We start from the raw sequence: 12,385 nt of genomic DNA on the forward strand, positions 1-12,385 counted from the left end.
AGATGTTCTGGAGATAATTTATTAAATACTGACATAAAAAACCATGAAAATTCAATTTAAAAAGTACAATGATAAAAAATACTGTGATAAAAATCCAACCAGAACCTACATGGTCCATGTTTCAGCGAACACGCCTTCCTCAGGGGTCCAATGGTTTGCAACCTCACATATAAAGAATTGGACTGAAAACAGTCTATTGTCTTTAAACATGTGAGCAAAGAACATCACAGACAAGCTGAAGTAGAAAAAAAATGCTAAGGAGACCCAGTGATCCACAGTAAAAACAATCCACCGATAAAAACTGTGGATACAGATGTTCTGGAGATAATTTATTAAACACTGACATTTTTTTTGCTACTTCAGCTTGTCTGCGGTGTTCTTTGCTCACATGTTTAAAGGCAATAGACTGTTTTCAGTCCAATTCTTTATATGTGAGTTTGCAAACCATTGGACCCCTGAGGAAGGCGTGTTCGCCGAAACACAGACCGTGTAGGGTCCGGTTGGATTTTTATCACAGTATTTTTTATCACTGTACTTTTTTAATTGAATTTTCATGGTTTTATATGTCAGTGTTTAATAAATTATCTCCATAACATCTGTATCCACAGTTTTTGTTTTCATCGTGGATTGTTTTCACTGTGGATCATTGGGTCCCCCCATTTTTCTTAATTATTCTTTCTCCCATTCTGTGCCCAGTGCATAACTCTTTTGGAAAGGATAACTGATATTGAACAGAACTCTTTAAACCTCTTAGCTTGCCATGCGTTGTTCCCTTATGTTTGTAATGAATTATATCATCGCAAACTGTGCTGTCACTACTGACACACTCTCCTTCAGTTTTCAATGTACAATATTTTTAAAAATCTGTAGTCTGTTTCTGTGGAAAAATTATTTGAAAACCAGAGCCATAAATATTCATAACTGGTTTGAAAAGAAACTCTTCCTAAGAAACACCTAAAATTATCAATTAATTCTTTTTTGTTGTTGTTGTCCTAAGTCTTGCTTTCTTGAGAAGTGGGTAATACATTAAATTTTAGGTTTTATGCCTGTCTGAAGCACTTCCAAAATTTCATTTTCTACTAAATATACGGTATTTTCAATGTTATTATCCAGTTTCATTGCATGGGGATTTTTTTGTGTTTTATAGAGCCTCCAAAGTTTGTGAAGAAGTTAGAAGCTTCCAGAGTTGTGAAACAGGGTGGCAAAACTGAGTTCCAGTGCAAAATAAGTGGATCCCCAGAAATCAGAGTTGTATGGTATAAGAATGAGAGTGAAATTCGAGCCAGCAAAAAGTACCGAATGTCATTTGTTGATTTGGTGGCAGTGCTTGAAATTACTGATGCTACCATTGAAGACAGTGGTGATTACACCTGTGAGGCGCATAACAGTGTTGGCAGTGCAAACTCTAGCATCGCCTTAAAAGTAAAAGGTCAGAACTAATTCATGTCATTTCTTTTTCTTACTTTTCTACTATATTGCAAATATTTGCCACCATAAGCTTCTTTTCATACTTTAAAAAGGAATGACACACAGGCCTCCTTTTATGAAACTGCGCTAGCTGTTTTTAGCACAGAGAGCCACGCTGAATGGCCTGCACTGCTTCCGATGCTCACAGAGTTCCTATGAGCGTCGGGAGCAGCGCGGGCCATTCAGTGTGGCTTTCTGCGCTAAAAACTGCTAGCACAGTTTAATAGAAGAGGGGGACAGTCTTCAGGGCCAGCCCAAACTTTGGGCAAAATAAGGTAGTTGCCTAAAGCAGCAATTCCTGGTGAGCAGCAAAGAACAGTTACAGTCAAAATAAAACAATAGGTCCCTCTTTTACAAAGCCACGCTAACATTTTTAGTACTGGCCACAGCGGTAAGAACTCCGACACTCATAGAAATCCTATGAGCGTCTGAGTTCTTACCGCCATGGCTGGCACTAAAAATGCTAGTGCAGCTTTGTAAAGGAGGGGGTAGATTTGTTAGCAACACATAATCAATGCTAATTTTTTCTGCAGGAAGGGTGGACAATTTCCAAGTAGCCCATTAACCTGTGTATTAAACCATTGGAAATGGCCCTCATTATTTGTGTGCATATGTGCATACAGTACACACAGAGACACATGTGCACACATAAACTATTAAATTCTATATATGGTGCCTAAAAATCAGCACTGTATAGTGCTATTTTATAAATGGCGCTCAGTTTACAGAATAACACTTACATCCTGGACCCACCACAACTACATTTAGCTGTGACCATCTATATCAGCTGAAACATGGTGTAAATCCTTGCACCTAAATTAATTTCGGATCTCCCTTATTCTAGAACCATGTGCATAAATTTGAGGAATGCCCCTGATCTTCCTATGACTTTCCCTTGGCATTCCCAAATTTACATGCGCAACTCAAAGCACCATATACAGAAAACAGGAGAAGGTATAATATTTAAAAGCATGATGCCTTGGGGGAGGAGGTGCAGATTAGGTCCCTGAAAGTTAATTTGGAGAGGGAGGCATAATGGTGAAAGTGTCCCTAATACCCTTGCACTAACCCTAGTTGTCCTTTATTTATTTAGACTATCAGGTGTTCTAAACTAGGCTGCTATGCATATATTTGAATAATATATAGAGGGAAATTACCTATAAATATGGTGAACTAAGTTGGGTGTGGGAATGCTACACAGGCAGCATTGAAATAGAAAAATATAGAACTTGATGGTAAATAAAGACTATAACCTTTCTAGTCTACCCATTCATACCAACTAATAATCTCTATGATCCCTTTCTATCCTTGTCCCATGCTTTCTTGAACTTAGATACATTTCTTGTCTCTAAACCTCTACTGGAAGGCTATTGCACACCTTCACCACCCTTTCATAAGGAAATATTTCCTTTCATTACTCCTGAGTCTATCCCCTTTCACCTTAATCCTATAATCCCTCATTACAGATCTTCTTTTTCAATTTAATAGGTTTGCCTCCAATGCATTTATACCATGCAGGTATTTAAATGTCTCTATATATTTTCTGTCCCCACTTCCTTCCAAAGTATACATATTGAAATGTTCAAGTCTGTCCCTCTATGCTCTATGATGAAGACCATTGACTTTTTTAGTGGACATCTTCTGTACCAACTGCATCCTATTTATATCTTTTTAAAGGTGTAGTCTCCAGAACTATACTCAATACTTCAAATGAAATCTCACCTAAAATTTATACTACTAATATTACTACTATTAATTATTTCTATAAAACTACCAGATGCATACAGCCAACTTCTTTTTCCTTCTGGCCATTTCTTTCCCTATGTACCCAAGCATCCTTCTGGCTTTTTAGTTGCCTTTTCTATCTGTTTGGTCACAACAAAATCATTGAGTATAAAAGATAATAGAGACTGTTTTTTGGTAGTATCCCATTCATCTGATTTATTGGATTGAAATATAGGTACACCATATCTACCATGCTCCCAACTCTCTGGTCACTGAGTCAAGGAAATTCTGTAACTGGTGCTGATATTGGCAGCCACCTTAAACGTGGCCACTGATCGCGTGTCAATCACGCATTGTACCTGTTTCAGAATCGTTCCCATGGGAAAGAGAGGTACTGAAAATGTAGGCCAGGTTTTCTGGGCCTACATTTCCAGTGCTTATCTTTGCATGAATCGCATCAACATAGGCATTTTAGGCCACCTAATGCCACTTCTGGAGTTGGCCACACCTACTTAGGTGCTAGTAAGACGCCTTCTGGCACCTAAGCATGGGTGACGGTTTTAGAATTTCCCCCATGCTGCCTTGGATTCTAGAAACAGTACTGTCCTTTGTTTTGCAGCATTTCCATTAATTTATTCAACACTGTGGTCAGATCAATGAACCTGTACTTTCCACCTCCTCCTTCTGCTTTTTTAGAGAGGAAACTCAGCCACCTGTTTCCAGTCCCCTAGGACTTCTCCCAACTCTAAATAAGCATTGAAAACAGTGGAACCACCAGAACATTCTAAAATTTCTTCAGTACCCTCAGATATATCCCATTCATCCCCAAGGCTTCTGAAAATCTCATTTCCATTCCTATTTGTGCTTGTTTTCTGTCAAGCTAATCCCAGCCCTTAGTGAACACAGAGAACAGAAATGTTTATTAAACATTTCTTCTTTAGCTTTGTCAGGATTTATATTTTCTTGCTCGTCACCCCTTAATCTACCAATGCAATTTTGGCACTTCCTCTGGTCATTAAAATACCTTTTAAAAAATTGTCACCCCACTTTGCTATTTTACTTCCATTTGCTGCATTGTAGTCCCTTCTTTCTGCATTTCTTGTAGTTTATAAATGCTAACTTATTTTTCCTTACTTTTCAGCAATTTCTTTCAAACCCCACCCCTCTCCAAATGCCACTTTGTATATATCTATCAGTAAAATATGTGCTATGTAAAATACATGTATATTTACAAAATAGCAGAATTATAGGCAGAATTTTGGCATATATGATGCATACATACATGTGTACTGTATATGCCATTATGTGAATGACTTACACATGTAATTGACCTGTCAGCACACACAGTACTTTATAGAATTTCCCTTCATATGACTGGATAGAGGGATTTTTGGTTTGAATAAAAGAGCCCTAATAAATGGCCCCTTGCTAAATGTAACAAGAAGGCAAGAAATGTGGTGAGGGGAAGGGGAAAATTCCAAGGAAGTTGTGGACATCAGAATCTCAGCCTAATTCAATACCCCAGTCAAAAATATGATGAACTTCTCAGAATATGAAGAACAATGGATAACAATTAGAACTGATGATGATGATTCTGTATTTTATCATAATTTTGCACAAGTAGCCACTGGAAACTGGATTGTTAATTTTGTAGAATCTTCTAAAACACTTTTATGTAGATGCAAGTGATTCTAGAGTTTAGACCATCACTAACCTGTACTGGGTTTGAATTGACAACCTACAGTCAAAAGATGAATTATCCATGTAACAATTCAATGAACTATACAGTTTCCCTTTGAAACTTATCGGTACACATGTTTTGACTTATAAAATGTTAGCATCATACTAGTCTTTCCTTTAATTTTTATTGATATTTGTTAAATTAATGTAAATGTCTTATTTTATAGACCCTCCAGTTTTCATCAGAAAACCAGAGCCAACAGAGGCTTTGAAAGGTACCAATATTAGCTTTGAATGTGAGCTTCTCGGCACGCCTCCATTTCAAGTTTCATGGCAAAAAGATAGGAAAGAACTTAGAAGTGGCATAAAATACAAGATTATTTCTGAAAACCTCCTTACCAGTATTCACATTCTCAATGTCAATACTTCAGATATTGGTGAATATCAATGTAGGGTGGAGAATGAGGTTGGAAGTGATGTCTGCATTGGATCTCTTAAGTTAAAAGGTAAGTATAGTATATGTTCTGCTCTTCCTAGTACTGTTTTATTCCCATTTTGCTTATTTTATAAGCATGTGTAAAGGGCAAAAATGGGTTGTTTTCAGTTTCTTTGGCCTGTGTCTCAAATTTTGGACTTTTTGGCTTGATATAAAGTTTTTGGCACCCATGAGAAGTTCTTAATTGTGCAAATCAAATTAATATGCATTACATCAATTTTGTGCACAAAAGGACAGAGTTCCTAAGCAGTCAGAACAACTTGTGTTATTTGCCAAATAGTGTTTATTAATTTAACAAAAAAGTACTTTATTTGCCCTTAACACACAATTTGATAGGATAATATTAGGCTTTTTAAAAAAAATGAAATGCCAAACATGGAAATGCATAAAAAGTGTTTGTGTGGAAGAGGTGGGGCATGGGTGTGTTTGGTTTATGTGCATTAATGCCATCTTTTTTGATGAATAGCTCAAAGCAGTTTACAATAAAACTAAAATAGAAAAAGAAAAAGAATTCCATTAAAATAGGATGGTTTGTATGTCTTTTATGTAAAACAATGCTGCTCATGTGAAATCTCACAAGTCGCATACATACTGTGGGAACCACTTTTACAAAATGATTTGGGGTACTAAACCCAACAGAAATTATACCTTCCTGGACACAGTCAAGGAGTTTGCTCAATATTGCGGGTACTCAAGCAACAACAGCACCAGCAGAGCTTGTTCCAGTGGCTGCATAATTCATAAAACATAATGCTACCTCAAGAGGCGTTGTCATGTTTCCTTCCTGCTAATGTGCAGCCTGATGCTCCTAGAAAGCAGCTCAAAAGGTCCGGTGCTTGACAAAAGTATGGGCAGTCCCTTTCTGAAAGAACCCCATCCTCCAATCATCTTTACAAAGATCCCCCAATCCCCCTGACACCCCTTTTACCAGCAGAGATATTTTTTTAAATGGATTTGGTGTAGGTGGGCTTTGTAAAGATTATCAGTAGGATGGAGGAATATTTTTTAAAGTACTACCCAGCAAGGCAGTGGCTTAGCGTGGAGCCTGCTATCTTTGGATTGCTCCTACCAGGAACATATGATATTCCTGGTTCCAGCAGAGCAAAAGTATCTTTACTTCAGTACTGCAGGTTAGTGAATCCCAAACTAAATTTTCATGCAGCAAAATAGAGAATTTTACTACACCATAGTAACTATGGGCCAAAATGTTTTAAGGAACACTAACAAAACGAATGAGCGCCAAGAAAAGTATATCCCTAACACATTCTCTCTGACTTCATTTTTCTTCTTCAGAGCCACCAAGATTTGTGAAGAAGATAAGTGATCTCTCAGCTCTTGTTGGAGAACCTGCTGAGTTGCAAGCAATTATTGAAGGCGCCCAACCGATTTCTGTTCTGTGGTTGAAAGACACAGAGATCGTCACAGAAAGTGAAAATATAAGGATGTCATATGTAGGAAAGATTGCAACACTGCAGTTTATAAAAACTGAACCAGAAAATGCAGGAAAATATACCTGTCATATCAAGAATGACTCAGGAGTACAGGAATGCTTTGCTACCTTGTCGGTTTTAGGTAGGTTTGAATTCTATTAGAGGAAACAATTAGCTATACTACAGGAGGTTAGAAAATTGTAGACTTCCCAACAAACTAAGCTCAGTTTTGATATTTTGATAAACTCAGTTTTGATATATTGGTCTCATCATGTAATAATCAGCCATTCTCAGCATTTTGGATCTGTAACTTTTGTCATGTTTTCCCGAAGATGGTCAAATATTTCATATAGCATTCTGATAGTGGATTTGTATTTGTATGATTCTTTTATATAACGCTTCTATCTGAAACAGTTTACATTCACTTGCTCTAGGTACTTTTCCCTATCTGTCCTGGTGAGCTCACAATCTAACTACAATACCTGAGGCAGCAGAGGTTTAAGTTATTCATCCAGGGTCACAAGGAGGGGCTCAGGTGTTAAAACAGCAGTTCTAACTACTAGGCCACTCCTTCTCTCCATGGATTTGAATACTTGTCTTTCCAAGATTAAGTTCAAGGCAGTTAACCAAAGTTGAAACAGATATTTCATGCCTAAGAGGACTTCATTTTAAGAATTAGATTTACTGAAGATACCAATACGTTACTATAAACTAACATGCATTACTTTACCTTAGGTCCCAATTTACGCAGTGAGGCCTTTTTCCTAATAGCACATGTTAATGGCATTACCATGCATTAACATGATAATATACCTTAGTAAATCTAATCTTAAATTTTGTTCCTGAGGAGATGGAAATATAAGTGACTCGTCCAAATTCATAATATGTGTCAATGAGAATAACGTGAAACCCAGCTGTGCTGGTTCTCAGTCTACTGCTTCCTCCATCATTGTATATCTCTCTTGCTTAAAAGATTTCAAATAAAGGTTCCCCAGTAGCTTGCTATTTTTGATATTTGATATTTTAGTTCTGTTTTGAAATATAATTATACTTTGGATTTAATTTCAGAGCCTGCAATAATTGTGGAGGGAGCAGAACCAACCAGAATTACTGCTGGAGAAACCTGCACCTTGGAGTGTACAATAGCAGGGTCCCCAGAACTTTCTACTAAATGGTTCAAGGATGGAAGACAACTGAAAACTGACCAAAAATACAAAATTAGCTTCTTAAACAAAATAGCTTCACTAAAAATATTCGCTTGTGACAAGGGAGACGGAGGGGAATACACATTTGAAGTGAGCAACACTGTTGGTAAAAGCAGCTGCACAGTCTCTGTTGATGTTTCAGGTCAGTTGATTAACTTCCCTTTACCTTATTCTAGAAATATTATAATATTTATTTTGTGAACCTCATGAAATAGCAATACAGTGGTACTTTGGATTACGAGCATAATTTGTTCCAGGAGCATGCTCATAATCCAAAATGCTCATTTACCAAAACAAAGTTCCCCATTAGGGATAATAGAAACTCAGATGATTCATTCTAGAACCCGGGGTCTATACCTGTCGGGTGCCGGGTGCTGCAGCGCCGTCTCCTCCATCGGTCATCTGAAGAAGAACCCCACAGTGCCGCTTCGGGGGGGGGGATGCCAGCTGCCGGAGAACCCCACAGTGCTGCTTCAGGGGGGATGCCAGCCGCCGGAGAACCCCATAGTGCCACTTTGGGGGGGATGCCATCTGCCGGAGAACCCCACAGTGCCGCTTCGGGGGGGATGCCAGCTGCCGGAGAACCCCACAGTATCGCTTTGGGGGGGATGCCAGCCACCGGAGAACCTCGCAGTGCCTTCAGAGGGATGCCTCCTCCATCCGCTGGCCAGCCCTCCACGTCGGATGCCCCTCGCATGCTGGAGAGCCCCCACCCGAGCCCACGCAGCCAAGCGCCACCCCACCCACACGCTGCGCACGACATGCACAACAACAATGATTGACGCTGTGCGTGTCACACGCAACGAGCAGGCGGGACAGCACCCGGCTGCGCAGGCCCAGACAGAGGTCCTCCAACCTGCGGAAGGCACCCGATGTAGAAGGCTGTCCGGAAGACAGAAGAGGAATCCCCCGAAGCGGTGCTTCCTGGACTGTAAGTGCTCGTTGATCGGGGCAGTGCTCGGTTTGTGAGTCAAAAGTTTGCTGAGTGTTTTACTCGTCTTGCAAAATACTCGCAAACCGGGTTACTCGCAAACCGAGATACCACTGTATATATAATATTATTGTAGCGTTAAATTCTTAATTAGTTGGTAAATGGCACAAATATGTCTTCTGTTAGATTTGTAAAAGATGTAGATACTTTAAAAATGGTAAATTCTTTACTTTTAAAATAATTTCATTAGTTTTCTTTCTTTTGTGATTTAGATCGAATTATTCCTCCATCTTTCCCAAGAAAACTAAAGGATGTGAATGGTATATTACATTCTTCAATTTCAATGGAGTGCAGAGTTTCAGGATCACCACCGATTTCTATCACCTGGTATCATAATCGAGAGAAAATTATCAGTGGAGAAAAATATCAGACTACTGTTTCAGACAATACTTGTTCTTTGAAAATAAACTCACTTGTAGGATCAGACAGTGGAAATTACACATGTGAAGCTACTAATGTAGCTGGATCTGATGAATGCAGCGCAGCCTTATCTGTAAAAGGTTTGTAGAAAAACCTCTAAAAATACTCAAAGTAGGGTACCAAGATCTGATTAACTTTTGTTTTTAGAGTTATATCTTGCATATACAGTGTAGTGGTTGTGTGTAAATTTTATAAAAATCATGAGAATTAAGCAGCAGAATATAACGGATTAATCCTCTTGATCTTTCTTTTCTGTATTCAGAGCCTCCCTCTTTTGAGAAGACTCCTGATCCTTTAGAAGTTTTACCTGGCACCAATGTAACCTTTACAAGTGTCATAAGAGGGACCCCTCCATTCAAAGCTACCTGGTTTAAGGAGAGCAATGTACTACTACCTGGATTAAGCTGTGATATCACACTGAAAAACAATCTTGCAGTATTGGAGCTTTATAATGTAGAGGCTTTCCAGGGTGGGGAATATTCTTGCCAAGTAACTAATGAAGCAGGCAAAGATTCCTGTACAACACATCTTTTTGTAAAAGGTTGGTCCACATAGCAATTTACCTTCTGACTGTAAATGTCCTAGATTTTTGATTATTTTAATAAATAACCCATCTTCTATCTTTACTTAGAGCCAGCAACATTTGTGAAGAAATTGAATGATCATAGTGTTGAGGTTGGAAAGTCCATAGTTCTGGAATGCACATATGTTGGTACCCCACCGATTTCAGTAACATGGCTGAAGAATGGCATAGAAATCGCTCAGTCAGAAAAATGCAGCATAACCACCACAGAAAAATCTTGCATTCTGGAAATCTTCAGTAATACAAAAGATGATGAAGGAAAATACACTTGTCAAGTTCAGAATGAGGTTGGACAGGATATTTGTGAAGCTCTTGTATCAATTCAAGGTTTGTCATCCTCTTAATCCTTATTCATTCCTCTTAGCAGAATAAGAACTATAATGTTTCATCTTACTCATTGTAATCATTTGTCCTTCAGAATCACCTTATTTTGTTACACCCTTGGAATCTGTGGTAGCAACAGTTGGAGATTCTGCATCTTTACAATGCCAAGTTGATGGTACTCCAGAGATTAAAGTATCTTGGTACAAAGGAGAAACAAAATTAAGACCCACACCTGCATACAAAATGTACTTCATCAATAATGTTGCTACATTGGAGTTCACCCAGGTTGTTATAAATGACAGTGGAACATACTCCTGCAAAGCAGAGAACAGCATAGGAGAAGCTTCCACAGTGGCTCTTTTCTCTATTCAAGGTGGTTATTTTATTTCACATATCTTAGGTGTCATATTTTTTAGGTTTATGTTTTTAGTTTTTATTTCATTTGGTGATTGATTTTTTTTTATTATCAAACATATTTAGAGTATATTTTAAGGTTTGATTGTTTATTGTTATATGGTTTGTGATGTTCCATTTCTCAGTGTTCTAGGCAATGGCCTCAGCCATTTTGTCGCTGCTGCCCCTATACGGTGGGGCGCTTGTCCTTTCTTTAAAAAACCGCATATAGGGGTCCTTTTACTAAGGCGCGCTAGCTAATTTAGCATGCAATAAATATTAGTGTGTTCTATATGCTAATGTATCCATTATATTCTATGGATGCATTAGTTTTTAGAATGCGCTAAATCGGCTAGCGCGCCTTAGTAAAAGAGGGGGATAATATCGAGATAGAACTAAGCTCCATAAGAATTTAGCCTGACATGCATTGTTCTTGGACTTTTCTAATGAATTTTACAAATACATCAAATTGATGTTACTGCCAAGATATCATCCTTCAAATTGGAATGCGTTGATTTTTTTTGTAATCCTGACTCATTTTTTATGGAAAAATTCTTTGAAGAGCAAAGACCAAAATATTCAAAACAAGTTTTTTAAAAAATATATAGGGCTCCTTTTATCAAGCTGCGCTAGCGGGGTTAACGTGCGTGACGTTTCATCACATGCTAACCACCGCGCTGGCCTAAAAACTACCGCTTCTCAAGAGGAGGTGGTAGTGGCTAGCGCGGCCGGCAGTTTAACATGTGCGATTAAATGCGTTAAACTGCTAGCGTGGCTTAAAAGGAGCTTATAGTTTCCAAAGAAATAACTTATTAGGAATTACAAATAAATTTTCTAATTTATAAGTCTTGATTTGATTCTTAAATTTTGGCTTTATTTACATATTCTTCTAATCACTTCCAAGTTTTCATTATGCACCAAACATATTTTCAATGTTTAAGAACAAGTTACATAGAAGTCTGTATGTCTAAGCCAGTTTCATTGGATAGATGTTTTCTTTTGTCTTATAGAACCTCCAAGGTTTGTTAAAAAGTTAGAAGCTTCCAGAGTTGTGAGACAAGGTGACTCAACTGAGCTCCAATGCAAAATAAGTGGCACTCCAGAAATCAGAACCATATGGTATAAGAATGAGAGTGAAATTCGAGCCAGTGAAAAGTACAGAATGTCATTTGTTGATTTGGTGGCAGTGCTTCAAATTACAGATGCTACCATAGAAGACGGTGGAGATTACATCTGTGAGGCGCACAACAGTGCTGGTAGTGCAAGCTCTAGCACTGCCTTAAAAGTAAAAGGTCAGAATTAATCCATACCACTTCTTGTACTATGTTTTAGATTTTTGTCACTGTATACCTTCTTGCTTTACCTTAAAATGGAAAGGTGAGCTATCTTTTCAAAGTTATGGTGAAGAATCATCAGTAATGTGTGATGTAAATATTAAAAAGTCAAGAATTAGTTATTAATTAACATGTTTGTTGAGTAGCCTAAATAAGGTTACTATGCATAACTTTCAATGATACAAAAATAATAGAATTTAATAATGAAAAATATGGTGAATTCCATTGAAGTTGAGGATACTAAAGGAACCACAATCACACCTCTTGGGAAGAAAACCGGTGTAGTTATTGCTTATGAGTGACAATTATTTGTTGGATTCAAGGCCATGATTACAAT

At 38.0% G+C, this 12,385-nt stretch overlaps 1 protein-coding gene across 18 annotated transcripts in view; it reads left to right on the forward strand.

Annotated features, from left to right (window-relative positions):
* TTN (titin) overlaps window positions 1-12,385 on the forward strand; it is a 461,697-nt gene that overhangs the window by 162,155 nt on the left and 287,157 nt on the right. For all 18 annotated transcript variants that reach the window (XM_033947057.1, XM_033947058.1, XM_033947060.1 and 15 more), the window contains 9 exons: window positions 1,148-1,429; window positions 5,100-5,378; window positions 6,662-6,940; window positions 7,867-8,145; window positions 9,207-9,494; window positions 9,677-9,955; window positions 10,046-10,324; window positions 10,416-10,694; window positions 11,725-12,006. In XM_033947057.1, coding sequence (XP_033802948.1) covers window positions 1,148-1,429; window positions 5,100-5,378; window positions 6,662-6,940; window positions 7,867-8,145; window positions 9,207-9,494; window positions 9,677-9,955; window positions 10,046-10,324; window positions 10,416-10,694; window positions 11,725-12,006 — 2,526 coding nt within the window. The remainder of the gene's footprint in view (window positions 1-1,147; window positions 1,430-5,099; window positions 5,379-6,661; window positions 6,941-7,866; window positions 8,146-9,206; window positions 9,495-9,676; window positions 9,956-10,045; window positions 10,325-10,415; window positions 10,695-11,724; window positions 12,007-12,385) is intronic.

Source organism: Geotrypetes seraphini, chromosome 5 (genome assembly GCF_902459505.1).
Source record: "Geotrypetes seraphini chromosome 5, aGeoSer1.1, whole genome shotgun sequence".
Lineage (NCBI taxonomy): Eukaryota > Metazoa > Chordata > Amphibia > Gymnophiona > Dermophiidae > Geotrypetes > Geotrypetes seraphini.